We start from the raw sequence: 19,069 nt of genomic DNA, 5'->3' as shown, positions 1-19,069 counted from the left end.
AATGAAATCCACTGTAGCCAAGTATAATACACAAGAGTCTTTTTTTTTTTTCCTTTAGGTAACCTGATCTTTTTTTTTTTTTTTTTTTTTTTTTTTCAAAGCAGTGCTTAAGGGAAATTTTATTTCTCTAAATTCTTTTTTTTTTTATTATATATATATATATATTTTATAATATTATCCCTTGTATTCATTTTTCCAAATTACCCCCCCTCCCTCTATTCCCTTCCCCCGACGACAGGCAATACCATACATTTTACATGTGGGTAACCTGATCTTTACTACTGAATAAAACAGTGAATTACACCTTAATAAGAAACAGAAGCCATTAAACAAACAACAGTGTTCTCCAGTTATTATAGAGGCTGTTGCTGTAACAAATCTATATGGATATCACTTGTTTTCAATGAACCGTTCTTAAAACTGATTTTAATGATTAGTTATATAAAATTAAACACCAAGAACTCTTTCATTTCATAGAAACTAAGCCTTGAGGTTATTTTCAATTACATTAGGCCATTTACCCTACAGCATTTCCTGGATAAAGTTCAATACAATATTATTTATTTTGTCATTTGGAGAGAAATCACTTTCTAAACTATTCTTACAAGTATAATTTTGCAGAGTTTTTTTTTTAAACTATGAAATACTCAGATAAAAGAGAAAAAGCAAATCAAATACCATTCATGATCTTTGTTTGAGAATATGCTAAAACAAATATAAATGTTTATTCCCTGATGAATGCTTTCTATTTTATTTAGACTGCATAGCCATTGAATATATTCTACTGCATTCAACAAATATTAATTTGTGACACTTTTCTCAATTTCCTTCCCCAATTCCAACATATATCAAAAAAGGAATATGAATTGGGCTAGAATAACAATATGTATTGAGTTCCAGTGTTCTATATTAGTGTTTATTTCACAGGGGCAGCTAGGTGAGGCAGTGGATACAGCATCAGCCCTGACGTCAGGGGGACCTCAGTTCAAATTTGACCTCAGACACTTAACACTTCCTAGCTGTGTGACCCTAGGCAAGTCATTAACCCCAATTGCGTGGGGGGGAGGGGAGAGAAATAGGGTATATTTCATATACCTAAAATGATATCACTTCCTTAAATTACTGTGATATTTAGCATCTATATTTCAACAGTACTTGCTAATCACAAAAAGTTTGCTAGACAAAAGGACAAAACCCTAGGCTTTTTCAATTTATCATATAATTAAATTAGTTAGCAGTCTTTCAGTACAGAAAGAGATAAAATGGAATTTTCAATGTGATTTTTAGTAGGATATAGATATGAAAACAACTACACTATACAATAACTGAAGCAAAGCAGGGGACAGCAAATTTGGCCCATAACAAAATTCAGCTTACTATCTGGTTTTAAACAACCCACAAACTAAGAATGTGTTTTTTTTTTTAAAACACCATTTAAAATGCTACTCTCTTTTTCTATGGTTCAATGAGCTAAAAACAGTTTTTACAGTCATTCTTAGTCCACTGGGCCTTTACAGTCACACAGGCCATGGCAGGCCTTGCTGACCCCTGAATTAAGGACTTGATTTTCACTGGTAAAATGGAGAGAAATTAAACTCTGCTTTTCTTGCTCAGTAACTTGATAGGAAGAACCACAATGGACTACTATGCATTATATGGGGGCAACATGAAGCCAAATCCAATTAACACTAAGAAGTTGAAATCACCAAATTTGGAACAAATGTTTGTCATATAATCACAAAAATCTGTCCACCCTAATGGTGTCAGAAATACAATTTATATGGTTAGTTATGGCTCTTAAAAACAGGCCAGTAAAGAACAATACTCCCAAGTTGTATAAATTATAAGGGGCAAAACAATAAAAGCACATGCAAGGATGCTATGAGCTATTTATATATTTTGCTAAGTAATTTTACCATGGAGGATTTTAAAGCACTTTATGGACATCATGCTGGATCATTTTCGGAAATACATTATCCATCCAAGCCATTGATAAATCAAATGTTAAATTACTCCAGAGCACTAAATGTCCAAGCAAGATAACTAGCAATTCTGGTATTCACCTCTCAACCCCACTCCTACCTACCCCCCCACCCCGAAAAACAAAACAAAACAAAACAAAACAAAACAAAACCACACACACCAAGGATGAGAAGCAGGAAAAAAATTCCTGAAATAAATTTTTAAAAATGAATTCAACTGTTTATGGTACAGGAGAGCCTAAGATGCCCTGAGGCAGCATCAAGAAAGGGAGTAAAGTTGGAAGATTGGAGTAGAGAATGATACTATTTGATAGGTTCCTATATTAACTTTTTATCCTTGCTGATTACCTGCTGAGTTCAGTTGTTTCTAACCTGCTTAAGGAATAACAAGCCTGTCACTGCTCTCTAGATTTTATTGTCCTGAGGCAAACCTCTGTCACCTTAGTCTTAGCACATATTTACTCAACAACACACCTGAATTAATAGATCTCTAAAATAGTTGTATAGTTTGTTAATTTGTTAACATATCTCTTCTTGAAGCACAAACAAATAGGTCTTTAATATTTCTACTTTCAATGAAACCCCTGTTCAGGCTCTTATCACTTTTCACATGGACAACTATAATAGCCTCCCAACTGGTCTCTTCCAATCTGTCCTACACATAGCTACGAAACTGATACTCCTAACGTATTAATTTGACTTGTCACTCTCCTGCTCAAGAAGTTCTAGTTGCTCCCTCTTACCTCTATCATTAAAAAAAAAATACAAAATTCTAATTGGGCTTTTTTTTAAACTTTTTCAGAATCTGGCTCCAGCAAACCTTTCCAGACTTGCTGAACGCTGTATTTCTTCATGCACTATTCTGACTGACTTGCTATTTCTTTTACATGGTATACCATCTCCAATCTCCTGGACTTTATATAGTCAATTAAAGGCAAATATTTACTATTTATGGAATTTACTATATAGAGAATGCACTCCCTCATCATTTCTACTTCACATAATCCCTAGGCTTTCTTCAAGGATCAGCTCAGTTGTCATTTCCTACAGGAAACCTATCCTGATTCCCATGGCTAGTACCTTCCCAATAAATTTCTTTATATTTACATTGTATGATTTGTTTGTTCTTTTGGATACATGTTGTTTTCCACCAAAAGAATGTAAGTTATTTGAAAGCAAGGGCTATCATTTTTTACCTTTGTAATACCTAGCATTATGTCTGGAATATAGTAGGTACTTAATAAATACTTTTTAGATGCATAAATTCATGAAGGTGCTCTAATGCAAAGGCAGAATTTTATTAGCTTCCTATGCCTCTGATGATACATATTCTTAGTCACCATAACTCTGTTCCATCATTTGGATTCTTCAATGTTACAAGATTCCTAACCAATTTTCCCCATGTAAAAGTAATTACTAAATAATTTTTCCTGTTTTTCATATGGGGAAGTATACCTTTCCCCACTGCCCTCTCTTACTCTCAAACCACACACATGGAGATTGACAGTGGAGCCAGGGCACCAAAGTCCCTTTACTTCCCTGATTCATGAAATTCCTTCTCTCTTTTTACCTTTGCATTTTCAGCATATAGCACAATGCCTTGTATATGTTGTGCGGTTTTCTGAAGAGAAGAGAAAGGGAGAAAATCATGGACACGTGATTTTATTTATTTTTAAAATTGTTATGAGGAATATTATTTCTATTTTTTATTTTATTATTTTTTTAATTTGGTATTTTATTTTCTCCCAATATAATGTAAAAGCAATTTTCAATATTTATCTTTAAAATTGAATTCCAAACAATTTGATATAGGTTATACATGTGTAATCATGCAAAGCATGTTTCTATATTAGTCATGTTATAAAAGAAAGCATAGGCTAAAATGAAAACCCAAGAAAAATAAAGTTAATTTAAATCTGTATTCAGATTCCATCAGTTCTTTGGGGATGAGCAACATTTTTCATTAAGTCCTTCAGCTTTCTTGAATTATACTTCTGAGAATAGCTAAGTAATTCACAGTTGATCATCTTACAACATTGTTGTTATTGTGTACAACGTTCATCTGCTTTACCCAATATCAGTTCATATAAGTTTTTCCAGGTTTTTCTGAGAGCTTCTGACTCATCATTTCTTATAATAACAATAGCATTCAATCACAATCATACACCACAAATTGTTCAGTCATTCCCCAACTACTAATGGGCATCACTTCAATTTCCAATTCCTTTCCACCAAAAAAGAGCTGCCATAAATATGAGTATAGTTTCAAATTACTTTATATAATGATTGAATCAGTTCACAACTCCACCAACAGTGTATTAGTGTCTCAATTTTACCACATACCCTTCCAACATTTGTCATTTTTCTTTTCTTGGACCTGTGATTTTATTTGTGAAATAACTCTCAGGTGAGGAAATTCTACCAATGCCTTAAACAATGCCTGTGACTCTATTCACCAAACCACACTGAATTCCATAAATGTTTAATTGAACATAAATACACACAACTTTTTCACAGTTTTTCCCCCCATAATTTTAAGTACTTTACCTGGGATCAATCTGTATGGACTTCTTGTTTAGCTGCTCATACCCAAAATGGTTTAACACAGTGATTATAACCATAGGAGCTAAAGACTGGGCAGGTTTGGTAAACAAAGCGTTGGTCCCAAAAACCATTGAGGAAAGGGGTGATCTGTAATGGATAAGATCAAAATAAAACTATTTCATATTCATCCAGTGCAGACATCTATTCACTGATTTATGGAACCTGAAATGGAAATATTCTTTAAAAACAAATGAATAAAATCAGATGAGTTAACCAAAAGGATGAATAGTTACTTATATACAGTAACCAAATGAACTGATTCTTAAGCAAATAAATATTAATGACAAAAACAAGTTTGGATAAGTCTGAGGTATTGATAAATCTGATGGTTCAATGAAAAGAATTACAAATGGTTATTTAGCTTGATCTTAATATCTTTATGCCTCGGGATGTGGAGCATGAAGCCATGGGGACATAGGCCAGCTTCTGCTAAGCATGGACTAGGAGAAAATTCTGTTACCTGGTTATCACATTCTTTTTAATAAATTTAACAAATTAATAAATTAAAGAACATCTTACATAATGACAATTAACACACTGAAATATAAGGTTTGAATTATTTATGAAACCATAGTAACAACAAAAAAAATAATAAAATTACAGACTCAGCTGTAAACTGATCAAAGTTAAACCATTACAGAGAGCTGCAACAAGACCCAGAGCTATAACCCTTGTGAAGCAATCACAAAACTAATTCAGTGTAATCAGGAATTATAAGGATAAGTTTACATGTTCTTTGAGTATCTTTGCCAATAAACAGCTTTGATCAATTGAGTGGTGAGTATGGCTTCTTTCCTTGGCAAAAAGAGTTCAAATGAAAATATACAGAGTCTGTGTCTCAAACTCACATATGTCTCTTTAATCTGAAACAACACACTAGAAATATAAGGGAATCAGAACTTTACAATATAGATATTTTAATTTGTGGTTTTCTAAGTCAGTGTATAGCTCTCAGAAATCCTTTTTTTTTTTTTTTTAGCATGTATATATATTTTTCCAGTTACAATTTTTTTACATTTGTTTTTAAAACTTTGAGTTCCAAATTATTTATTCCTTCTTTCCCTACCCTTCCCCAATGAGCATAAAGATTATATTGTAGGAAGAAAAGAAAAAAAAAAACATAGATCTCCAACCCCCTCACATCCCAAACAAAAGAAATCTTAAGAAAAAATAAAGCTTAAATAAAAATATTGTTGACTAAAGGAGAGTGTGGAGAAGGGAGGGAGGGAGGAAAAACAATTTGGAGCACAAGTATTTGCAAGGGTGAATGCTGAAAACTAAATAAGCATGTGTTCTGAAAATAAAAAGCTTTTTAAAAAAAGTATACTTCAATGTGTATTCAGACACAATTAACTGCTTTTCTGGATATGGACATCAGCTGGACTTTTAAAGCAAGTCTGAGTGGTAGACAACTTCTTTGCTACAGGTCAAAAAAATTTTTTTCTCATAATTTCTAAAATGTCTAGGAGGCAATTAACAGCAACAACCATGGACTTTGAATTTTGTTCTTGAGGTGTCATAGAGCAAAAGTTCAATCTCTTCTTTTACAGGAAGAATAATTTGAGTTTTGTGTCAGACACGTAACAGTTGGTAAATGATTTCAAAAGTTTTTGAAAAGTAAATCTTTTTTTAAATTTATTTTCTGGGGAAGGCATTTTTGTTTTTAAGAACATTTTTATTGACACATTACAAAGTACATTCTGCCCAAACAGCTAAGCAAAACCATCTAACTGTACCACTAATGACATCTATCTCTGTTTGGACTTAGGAATCAGGAAAACCTGAGTGTAAATTCTGTCTCAGATATTTACAAGTTGTGTGATCCTTAAGCTAATCATAATCTCTCTGAACTCTAGTTTCCTTGTTTATAAAATGAGGCTAATAACAACACATTAGATTAAATGTACAAAACTTGGTATACATATATAAAAGTTGATATATAAATGTCAGCTAACATTTCTCCCCTTTTGGTTTTTGGTGCAACAGAAAGATAAAAATCTGTCCTTTAATTTTTTTTAGTATAGTACAACAGAGACTTCTTAATATGAGCAATAATTTGCTATACTGCCTCTAAAATTGTAAAATCACTTAGGAAAGGGGAGAAAACTACCAATGTTAACATTTGCTTTGTATACTGGTCTTATAGGCTCTCTTAAAACGACAACTTTTAAGAGTAATAGAAACCTTTTAAAAAATGGCCACTTTATGGTCTTCCTCAAAGACACTGTGTCTTCAAATAAACAATTACATTTCTATCATCAGCTCTAGCATCCTAACCTGTCAGTTGAAAGCTGGAATAAATGGCTCCTGAGCTCTCTTCAAAATCTATGACTGAAGTGTATTTGCAAATGAAAACATAACTGAAATGCAATAAATTTTATAGTCTTGGTCTACACTGTTGACTTTTGCAGTCTTTGTTTAAAAGAAACTTACTTCCGTTTGAATTTCAGTACATCTGCATCAATGATGTCAGCCAGAGGAAGATTAAACAAACTAAATGAGGCTTGAACTACTACCCTAGAAAAAAGAAAATATACCCATGAAAATGCTTATTAGAATCATATTTTATTTATTTATTTTTAGAAACAAATCAAGTAAATGTCAGTATCTGATTTAAAAGAAAAAGAAATTGTAGAAGGCATACACCAGGAGGAGTGGGCTAATATTTTTCTATCTTATGAATAGAAGACTCCAGAGCCAATTTGCAAGAAGGAACTAGAGGAGATCGCTCAGACCACAAAAATCAGACACAGATGTGGTTATCAGGAGTTGTTGACTCAGGCAGACACAAAACTGAAATACATATCCAGAGAGTTCTGTACTGATATTCCTGCAGTCTCGTAGGTGGGCAGCTGGTATTAGATGGATTATTTTTTTAAGTTTTATTGATGATTTATTTTAATATTACAAGCATTTCCAGATCATCCTCATTCCAGAAGTATCTTATAACAAAGTAAGACAATTAAGTAAAACTAAAAGACCTTAACTGGAAGTACAGGCAACATCCCACATTTATAATACAGTATTTCTGCTAGGCCTGTATCTTAAAGAAATCATAAATGAGGGAAAGAGACCCACATGTGCAAAAGTTTGTGGCAGCTCTTTTTGTAGTGGCAAAAAACTGGAACCTGAGTAGGTGCCCATCAGTTGGAGAATAAGTTATAGTATATAAATGTTATGTAATATTACTATTCTATAAGAAATGACCAACACGATGATTTCAGAAAGGTCTGGAGAGACTTACATGAACTGATGCTAAGTGAAGTGAGCAAAACCAGGAGATCATTGTACACAGCAACAAGAAGATTATACAATGATCAATTCTGATGGACTTGGCTCTTTTCAACAATGAAGTGTCTTAGGCCACTTCCAATGATCTTATGATGAAGAGAGCCATCTACACCCAGAGAGAGGACTGGGGGAACTGAATATAGATCAAAACATAGTATTTTCACTTTTTTGTTGTTTGCTTGAATTTTCTTTTCTTTCTTATTTTTTTCCTTTTTGACCTGATTTTTCTTGTGCAGCATGATAATTGTGGAAATATGTATAGAAGAACTGCATATGTTTAACATATATTGGATTACTTGCCATTTAGAGGAGGAGCTGGGAGGGAAGGGAAAAAATTGGAATACAAAGTTTTCAAGGATAAATGTTGAAAATTATTCATATAAATGTTTTAAAAATGAAAAAGCTTTAATTTTAAAAAATAATATTGATGTTATTACATAATATGTTTCCTATTGCATAAGATTCTATCATATTCAAAAATCATAATTTAATTCAGTTATTCATCAATTAATGGGAATCCCCTTGTTTCTATTTTTTTTTGCTATCGTAAAAAGAGATGACATGTGTACATATAAAGATGTGCATATACACATATAAATGTGTATATGTAAGTATATATACATCTATATGAATACATACACATAATATATTACAAGTAAGACCATTTCCTATTTCACTGATCTTTGAAGTTTAACATTGGATCAAAGGCATGTACTGTAAATAACTTTTTATGGATAATGCAAACTGCTTTTCAGAATGGCTATTTTTATCCACAGGTCCACCAATAGTGCATCAATGTGCCTACGTGAGCTCTCTAATATCTATCATTTTCCATTTTTTGTCATCCTTGCCACTCTGATGGTTGTGAGACAGAATCTCAAAATTTTTTTAATTTGCATTTCTCTTCTTTCATATTTTTGAAAATATGAAAACAATTGGTAAGAAATACTAAACAATTATTTTCCTTTTGGATAAAAGTAAAACACAACTGAACTACTTTTTTGTCTTCCTAAGATACCCCAAGATTCATTACCAGCTCATTAAATATGGCTCACAATGCTGATATAAGCTCTAATTAATAGAATATACCACTGAAACACATGTGAAACTTTTCTCATGGCATAATGAATAACACAGATAAAGAACAAATAGGGGAAAATAGAACCAATAATGATAAGTAAACTTAAAAAAGAAAATAGTCTGAGTTTAAAGCATAATAAATTTCTAAAAATTCATATTGCTTTAAATTCTAAAAATCTTTATAAATTATTTTTAACAAAAATAATCCTTAATTTTTATAGATTTGAGAGGAATCTACCCAAATCTCATCATCAGAAATCAATTCCCATCATCCCTTCTAGGTTTCTTTTTACAACAAAAATATTGTGATATTCTTACTATTAAAAATTTGTAATGTCAAATAATTATAGCTCAGCATATGGAGAACTTCTTCTAAAAAGACATTTGTGTCTGGGTAGTGGGAAAATTTTTTTGATTCTTTCAGGATCTTAAGTTGGTCCTTTATTTGAACTACAAATAATGAATACTTGCAAGCACATCTAAAGGCTCTTGAGATCTGTGTTTATGATTTACAATGATTTGAAGTTACTTTTAGTTACTGTTTCTCTTCAGATTTAAGGAAACATGAAAACTAACTCAAAAGAAGCTTTGTACTCATATGGCAAAGCTCTACTTTCTTTTTCTTTCTTTTTTCTTTCTTTCTTTCTTTCTTTCTTTCTTTTTTTTTTTTTTTTTGTTGTTGTTGTGGTTGTTTTGCTGAGGCAACTGGGGTTAAGTGACTTGCCCAGGGTCACACAGCTAGGAAGTGTTAGGTGTTTGCGATCACATTTGAATTCAGATCCTCCTGACTTCAGAGTTGTGCTCTATACACTGTGCCACCTAGCTGCCCCTCTACTTGTTTCTTTTAAATTTTTTTCTACTTATTTTTTCTATCTTTTTACAAACTCAATTACTTCCTCCCCAAATCTAATAAAGCTAAGAGACTAAGGTTATTTTATTAGTTTATGTACTATGATCCTAAATATTTAGTGCTTTTGGTTGCTGTAAAAATGTTATTTTAAATATATTTGGCCTTACATTAAAATGAAAGAAAAAATGTTAATAACATTTCATCATGAATTAATTTGAAAGAGTGCTAGTGGTATCATGGGTCCAAAGCAGCAGTATAAAAATTCTAAGGATAGAATTTATGGGGGAAAAAAGGAAGAAAGGTAAAGAAAGAAAGTATAAGGAATTAATTTATTTCAATATCACATTCAGAACCCCACCGCATACATTTAGCAATGAAAAGCAAAAGGAGCTTTATAATCCAATATATATCCTATCTTTGCACAAATCAGCAGCCTCTTGTTGCTCTAAAAATAAACTTCAATAGAAAAATATAGAAGGACTTCAGTCAAAAAACTTTTTTACTTTGGAAAAGATGAACAAAAAGAGCTAATGCAATTTTCAAAATTTTTCCCTTCTAAATTGGCAAATATTCAGGATCAGGGACATTGTACTTACATATTAGTTGTGAGATAAAAAGCCAAAATATAATAGTGTTCCTGTCCCAAGACAAACATCACAGTCGCAGCTGCTACTTCTACATAAAAGGAAAATAAAATGACCTTATAGTAACCAAACTTCTTGAGCCAGGAGTGGCTGATGAGCACGAGAAACTAAAACAGAAAGAAAATGACACTGGGTTAGGAAAAAACAGACTCATAATTCTTATTTATGGTTAAGTGAAGTAATAATTCTTTTTTTTTAATTTTTTTTTTATTTTATAATTATAAAAAAAATTTTTGACAGTAATATATATGCATGAGTAATTTTTTTTTACAACATTATCCCTTGTATTCATTTTTCCAAAATTTCCCCTCCCTCCCTCTACTCCTTCCCCTAGATGACAGGCAATCCCACACATTTTACATGTGTTACAGTATAACCTAGATACAATATATGTGTGTAAATCCAATTTTCTTGTTGCACGTTAAGTATTGGATTCCGAAGGTATAAGTAACCTGGGTAGATAGACAGTAGTGCTAACACTTTACATTCAATTCCCAGTGTTCCTTCTCTGGGTGTAGTTGTTTCTGTCCATCATTGATCAGCTGGAAGTGAGTTGGATCTTCTTTATGTTGAAGATATCCACTTCCATCAGAATACATCTTCATACAGTACTGTTGTTGAAGTGTATAGTGATCGTGAAGTAATAATTCTCATTTAACTGTCATTAACTATCAACATAATTAAACTTATATAATAGCAAATGGATCATAAAAATAAATTAATAACTAATATTAATCTTAAATTATTGCCCACATGCAATGATTCTCACTTACATGCTGCTTCATAGTTTTGAAAATATTTTTCCCAGGTGAGAATTTTCTGAGCAATAATGGCATCTCAATATATCTATTAGCACACAAGCTGAAATAGCTGCTGTTCATAGTTATAATAAAATGCACATTTATGTAGCTTATGTTAGGTAAAGTATTTTAGACACTTCATCTCTCCCAAGTGTGAAGTAGGAGGTGAAAGTATGACTTCCCTGATTTTTTAAAAACAGATCAAGAGTTAATTAAGTGATTTGCCCAAAGTCATAAAAGTGGCAGAGCCAGTACTTAAAAGGTTTTCTGAGAATACAATTCAGGCTCTTTGTATCCCATCAGTGTTGCCAATATATACATATATACACAGCCAACCTCAAAAACATCCATCAAAGAATGATCATATCCAGCAATTAATAACAAGATTTATTGTTTTATTCCTATGAAAATGGTACCCTATAATTTTATTTTTATGTAAAAATGAAAATTATCATGTAAAAGAAGCCTCTGCTTAAAAAAAAAAAAAAAAAAAAGAAAAAAAAAGAAAAAAAAGGAAGGGGTAATGGTAATATTCATGGTCTAACTAACCCAAATCTAAAGTCACAATCTATATATGAAAACTGAAGGGTATATTTCATGGCCCAATTCTGATAACCTGCCTAGTTTCCAAATATGTCATTTAATAATTGCTAAGTTCCTACTATGTACAAGGTACTTTTATAAATGTGAGAAATATAACTTCCAAAATTTAAATGGGATATAAGAATTACTTCATGATTTCAACTTAACTTTTTATGAAGCTTCTTACTGACAGCCCCTCATCTTTTCTCTTTATAAAAGCTCATTTGGGCCAACAACCTTGAACTTGATGTTATACCTACTTCTATTAACAAAATCTTAATTATTCTACACTATAATTTTTTCTATTTTCTATGTCTGACGTTTTCTTTTAAGGAATAATAAATAGCTCTTTTGGGAGCTTCCTGAATTAGATTAATTAATGTAATTCTAGGTATTTCTTGGAGTTCTACTGTAATACAAAGTTTCATGATTCCATTATATTTATCCTTATGCTAATTTTATAAGAACAGAGAAGTTTACCCTTTTAAACAAAGTTGATTTACTTCCCACTATTAGGAAAAAAATGTATGTGAGAGGGATTTCATAATTTCATAAATGCCAAAAGAAATATTTTCAGATTGCAATGAAAAATGTTACCAAGTGTGAAAAAATTATTCTTCCTTCCCTGAAAACTGTTCACTTTGTCCAAACTGAGAACTGGGGCTTTTAATTTTTATGTTTATTGAATAGACATTTGAGAGCATTCTGTTGCCATCACAGATCTGGCAAACATGTCGCATGTCCTCATAGGGGTAGTAAGAATAGTACTGTGCTTATAGAATTTTGGTTGGGCAGAAGATAGGGCAGTGGATATATAAAATTACTATTGTTTTTTCTTCTCTCTTTTACTCATTTACCTCATGAGTATTATTTGGCATTAGTGAGAAGTCAACTTGAGAAAATGAAATTCCATATACCTAGTGCTCTTTATTAAAATCGTCACTATTAAAGTGTCTCAGACAAATAACTGAATAAAATCCAGGACTGTTATACAGGCAAACTGTACTCACACTTCAATAGATCATATTAGGAGTAATATTCCTAATGATGACTTTGAGTCATCAACAGAAGGGTAAATTATGTTAAGAGATATAAATTAGGTTTTAAATTTGCAGGGGAAAAAATGAAAGGTCCTTTGAGACAATCTAGGCCAGTCCTCTCATTTTACAGATGAGAGAATTGAGACATTAAGGAGTTAAATGATATTTAATTTAATTAAGTAGGGAAGTCCATTATATGTCTTAAAAATATTTGCATCCAAAATTGCTAAAATAAGGTTTTTCATAGCTAAAGGGGATAAATTCTCAGTTACAGGAAAATTTTGAGAGTTCTTGACAGATGAGATTTTACATGGTTTTATTCTCATAGAAAACCTTATTCTGACACTAAGATTGAGAAACAGGAATAACATTCATGTTATATATGTTATCTGTGATAAATCAAACTTTTACATTTGGTTCTCTAGGCACTAAGATTCAGCTTATATACACTAAAGTTTTATTAGTGAAGTTTTTTTTTTCCTACCTCCCTTTAATTAAGACATGTGGTTATTATAAATCAGTCATCTTTACTGTTATTTTAACCCTGGGAATATTCTGGGTTTTCTTTTGCCTGAAAATTGGACTAAGATCCCTTGGACAAAACTTCTTTTAACTAAAGATACACTTAAGGAATCTTAAATGCCCACGTGAAGCAATCAGGACCCACATTGAGGAAATGTTACCTCCACAGGCCTGACAAAACTTCAGGGAAAACTCAAGGAAGTCATACATCAAACATTAAATCAAGATTACTGGACTATTACATTCAAAAGCTTAATGTTATTGTTAACTTTTCCCTCACCCTTTTCTCTTTAATTTAATCAGTTACTAAGCTTTGCTTATTGTTCTTTTATATTACCTTTTGTATTTATTCCCTCTTATCTATTTCCAATATTATTAATAGAGTACAGACATTTATATTTAACCTGCTTGGACTAATGTAATAAGTTTTTCACCTTCTCCTACCATTGTGAATGTGTTTTATTACCCTTAATATACTATAAAGGTTCATTAAGTTGTACCAAGATTTTGTCCCCATGATATCTGGCAGGCACTTTGATGACTGCCAGATGAATCACTCAAAGCTCAAGGAGTTTTGAAAAATCTAACCTTTAAAATTCCTTATAGATTTAAATCCATGATCTTATAATCCTATTTAATTTTGTTCTCATTGAGTTTTCCCAATCTTTTCTCATCCTCCCTTGCCTACTTCCTTTCTTCATTATGATTTTCCCTTTCTTTCTAAAGCTTTTACAAATCTATGACTGTATATATAATCAATCTATAAAACATAATCTTTTCTCAAATTAACATAATTAAGTCTAATAATTTCTTTAGTAATATGATGGCTAACAACTTAAAAATAATTATGGCAAACCAAATGTAATCTTATAAGTAACTGGATAAGCAAGATTAAATCTGTTTAATTAAAATCAAGTTTTGTTTCAATAGTGTTAAGCCAATATTAAGTTGTACCAAATACCTAGGACACATAGTCCCCTCTTCACCTCTGCCTTTTAGGATCCTTAACTTCCTTTAAGGCTCAACTAAGTTGATATCTCCCACTGGATATTTTTTCTAGTTCCCTATTTCTATTTCCCTACTTCTAAGTGCTCTCCCTCTCCTCAAATAATCTTATGTTTATTTATGTTTAAATGTTATATATCTGTAGAGAGCTGGGAAGCCCCTTGAAATAAAGATAACTATATAAAAGATCTTTCTGCCTCTGCTCTATTCGAGTCTACTCCCTACCCCCAACACATCCCTCACACCAGCCAACAGATCACATCATGTCACAGCTCTGTTCTAAAATCTTCAGTGACTCCTTAGGGTCTACCTAGTGAAGTTTAGACACCTTTGAATTACAAATAAGTCTGTTATAATCTGTTGCCAGAATGCTTTTATGGCCTTATAACACTCCTCTTTCTTCACTCAAAGCTTCAGCCAAGCTAGATCATGACCTGTCCCCAAATATGCCCACCAACTTCCTCCCTTCTTGCTTTTGTTCGGGCCATTCTCAATCTTGGAATGTATTCCTTTCCCCTTCTTGGTTGAATGTCTATCAGTCCTTTAAATCCCAACTTAAATGCTACCTTTTCAAGGTAACCCTTCTTTTTTTTCCCTCATAATATTTTATTTTTCCAATTACGTGTAAAAATAGTTTTCGACATTCATTTTTGTTAAGATCCTACCTCCTCTCCAAGACAGCAATCTGGTATACATATTTCAAGAAAACCCTTCTTGATCATTTTGGTAATAATTACTCTCCTTGTATCTCATGTAGTACTTTGTTTTGTACTTTATTTTGAAACACTGTATATTATAGATATATGTTTAGCTCCTATTGTTTTCTAAATAATATGAAATAATGAAAAGTATTCTTGATTTAGAGTAAAGAAGTCTGGCTTTGAATTCTAACTCTACTACCACACTTGTATAACTTTCTCTAAACCAATCAACTCACTTGTAAAAAGAAGGGGCTAAAGTGGATGACTTCTTTCTCTGGTCCTTTCTATGTCTACATCTATGAGTCAAGACAATAAGTTCTATGAGAGTGGGGTCTCAAATAAGCTTCAGATCCACCTACCTCCTGTCATTTGGGTTTTCCAAAGACTATCTTATACAGAAATTTTTGGCAACAAAGGAGATTGGTTGTATAGAGCAAAGCTTCTTAAACTATGGGTCATGACTCTATATGGGATCATATAACTGAAGGTGGGGGTTGCAAAAATTATGATTTATTACCATTAAACGTTTGATTTAAATTCCTATTTTATATACCTATATGACTAGAGTTGCATAAAAATTTCTTAGGTGAAAAGAGGTTGTAAGAAACCCCAATACAGGGAAGATTGTAACACCAAAGGAAGTGAGCAATACTATTGCTTTCTTGACATATAAAATGACCTGGTAAAGTAGTTCTTTGTTCCAGAGAAGCCCATCCTACAACAAAATATAATGAGATCCCTGAAGATTCTCTGATTCTCCATGATGTCATCAAGACCTTTGCTTCTCTACATGCCTGCCCCTAACATGGGAGTAGGGTAACTATGGAGTATATGTATGTGTATTTATAATGTGTGTATATGTATATATATATACATATACATATGTATGTATATATATATACATATATATGAATGTATGAAGCAATGAATGATGTTTCTATTTATGTATGGGTCTCTATGTATGTTTATATGCCAGTTATATGTTCAGTATGCCAGTATCAATTAAAATTCTTATTTTAAAAGCCCCAGTTAGTTTGTAAAACAAATGCATGATTAGATATTTACTTGCATTTTTAAAAATTTCTTCCTTTCTCTGGTCTCTTGACATTGGCTAGTTTGGGACATTGCTGATTTTAAAACTAGCAAAGAGTTAATTCTCTTTTCATCCCTATAGGAAAAATTAAAAACACTTTTACATACCTGTGGACAAATAAACCCTGCCCCATACATGATGCTCCTCATAGAAGAAGAAAAAGCATCTTTGGGGATGAGGTTATCTGCAAAGATCATCATGAAGTTACTGAAGATGGTTAAATGGAAGACTTGAAAGAAATTCATTGCCAAGAAAAGCAGAAAGTTTTTCTGGGTTAATATCTGTTTGGTCAGCGAGATTACTGAGGCCCAGGAGAGTTCCGGCTGACTTTCTGAGATACTGGTTTCTCCAGGGCTTCCTTTAAGTTCATAGTGACTCATACTATAAATACCAGTATAGAAAAGGCAGGCAGTAGCAAGAACAGCAATGACAATGGAAAAAGCTTGGAAATGGGGTAAATTCTCCATGTTATCCGAGATAAGGCCACAGAAAAGTATACTGGTAGATCCCACTAGTGACGCCACTTGGTTATATTTAACAAGCTGAAGCCTGCTCTCATGCCGAGTGGAGATCTCTGCAAACAGGGCACATTGGGCCAGCTGTACAAATGTCAACATGCCATCAAAAGCACACAAGGATATCACAAGGTGAAGCCCACTAAGCCAGTCACCTTCACGGTAGTGTTTCCAAGGGAACCAAGGAAGCAGGAATGCCAAGGCATAGAAAGGAGCACCATACAAGATAGCAATCTGACGTCCTGAACAATAAGATGCCTTGGCATTGTCTTGAAGATATCCAAAAAGAGGGTCATTAAGAGCATTCCAGATCATAAAAATTACCTAGAAAAAAAAAAAAAGATGCAGGATTGTTTGATTCAGAAAAAAACTAAAAACAGGCCCAAACTTTTTTTTTTTTAATGTAATCAAGTATTTATTGTTTGTACTGTGTCCCTATTGACAACATAGCAGAGCTGTCCTGCAATGGATAGCTATGTCACTGAAGAGGACAAGAAGTCTCAATTGTTTGTGCATTTGTTAGTAAGGTATAAGCTGTTTTCTAACAATCTTCCATTTCTATGATTATGAAGTTTTTTTCAGAACCAGCAGAGGGCGTGCATGTTAAAATTGTAATATCCCTTTGAGATCCATATTGATGCAACTAAGGCATTAACAACCTGGTTTGTGATTATATAACTCTACCAGAAAAATTAAGATATCAATCTTTACTTCTTATAAAGGAATCAAGATGGTATTATCAAAAATGAATGCAAAACTTTGTGATAGTTTCTGCCATTCTAAATCTTAAGTCTTTTCTTACATAATTTATCCATTTTCTGACCGATGTCAAATGTCTATTAGTTTCAACATAATTTATAAATATCTATAAATAGCTCTATAAAAGGAAGTCAGAATGTCAATATTTGTTTCTTTTGTGAACACACACACACACACACACACACACACACACACACACACACACACAAATATGTCTTAATACTTTAATTATCTAGCCTTATCAGAGAATGAACTATACTTAAGTGATATTCTACTAGGTATTAAAATTGTTCATTTTTTTACAAAAATTCACTGTGTATTTTCCTTCTGCTTAGTAAAAAATATTTTTGGTTGTTAACTTCTCATTGTCACAAAGAATTTTCAGTAAAGAAACCCTCAATTATTGCAAAGAACAAATGCTCTTCATCTTTGCCTATGGCACTAAGAATTTAAGTGACTTAAAGATCACAGAGCCAGAATTTCCTACAGTTGGGGCTGGAACTTGGATTTAATTTAGAATCTAGCTCTTTATTCATTATATAAAGCTGCCTTTAAACAATATATATTGAACATAATTCAACCTTTTCTTGATCATTAAACATCACTATTATAGACATATTTTTATTATGCAGTTATACCACAGTTCTGGGTAGTTTTATTTTGTTTTTTTGCCATCTCCCTTGCTGCCTGTCTCCTGAAACAAATCTCTAAAACAAATGCCTTCTAGTTGTTGTTTCTAATATGCTACATACAAGGAAACCATATAATTAAGCTTTAAAAAAAACCCCTTATACCAAGTAAGAGTCAACAAGGCTCTAAGTTAGGGATCTTCTTTTGTAACATGAACTCCTGGCAGTTTGGTGAAACCTCCTTCTCACAGAAATGTTTTTAAATACATTAAAAAAAAAACCACAAGGTTATAATGGAAATCAATAATAATGAAATACAGTTATAAAAAAAATTTTAAACAAGTTTTCAGAATCCAAGTTATGAGTCCTTGGTCTAATAATTATGGAGGAGAAGGAGATTATCAGAGTTAAGTGAGTTGTCCAAAGTCATACAGCTAATGTCTAAAAACTGGATCTGAACTCAGGCCCTCCTGACTCCAGGGCAATGGCTCTATTTACTGTGACATCTCACTATCCTGGTTTTATGATTATTAAAGGAATGAAACTTTTAGTTCTAGTACAAAGGCTTTGTAAGAAATGATTTTATTGGTGGCAAGCCTTTTTCTTTCTTATTTATGGTTTTATATATTAGTAATGGGATGAAATTGCTAGATGACTTATTGGTAAACAGATGGATTGTTATCATTTGCAAATGTTTGTGTATTTATGCCAACCAGTTCCAACCTCCTCTTGAAGTACAGTGAACATTACTACTCACTTGGCTCACATCTTTATTCATCCTAAACAAGTGGGTAATTAGTTTTTTAAAAGACTGCATTAAACTAGTATTTATGGAATTAACATTCGATAACTTGAAGATTTCACAACTAGAGGATTCCAAACTGCTTTCCACATTGTATATTGTATATATAATTCCAACAGACTTTCAGGGAATAGTTCACACTCATGTCCCATTAATTATTACATTGTTAT

At 32.3% G+C, this 19,069-nt stretch overlaps 1 protein-coding gene across 2 annotated transcripts in view; it reads right to left on the bottom strand.

Annotated features, from left to right (window-relative positions):
* Positions 1–19,069, bottom strand: part of LOC141550402 (transmembrane protein 180-like) — a 50,417-nt gene that overhangs the window by 13,275 nt on the left and 18,073 nt on the right. For both annotated transcript variants that reach the window (XM_074281022.1, XM_074281023.1), the window contains exons 4-7: positions 16,302–17,033; positions 10,404–10,558; positions 7,020–7,103; positions 4,530–4,673 (exon numbers count right to left, since the gene is read on the bottom strand). In XM_074281022.1, coding sequence (XP_074137123.1) covers positions 4,530–4,673; positions 7,020–7,103; positions 10,404–10,558; positions 16,302–17,033 — 1,115 coding nt within the window. The remainder of the gene's footprint in view (positions 1–4,529; positions 4,674–7,019; positions 7,104–10,403; positions 10,559–16,301; positions 17,034–19,069) is intronic.

Source organism: Sminthopsis crassicaudata, chromosome 1 (genome assembly GCF_048593235.1).
Source record: "Sminthopsis crassicaudata isolate SCR6 chromosome 1, ASM4859323v1, whole genome shotgun sequence".
In the NCBI taxonomy this organism is placed as follows: Eukaryota; Metazoa; Chordata; class Mammalia; order Dasyuromorphia; family Dasyuridae; genus Sminthopsis; species Sminthopsis crassicaudata.
This window is presented reverse-complemented; position numbering and strand designations above follow the sequence as displayed.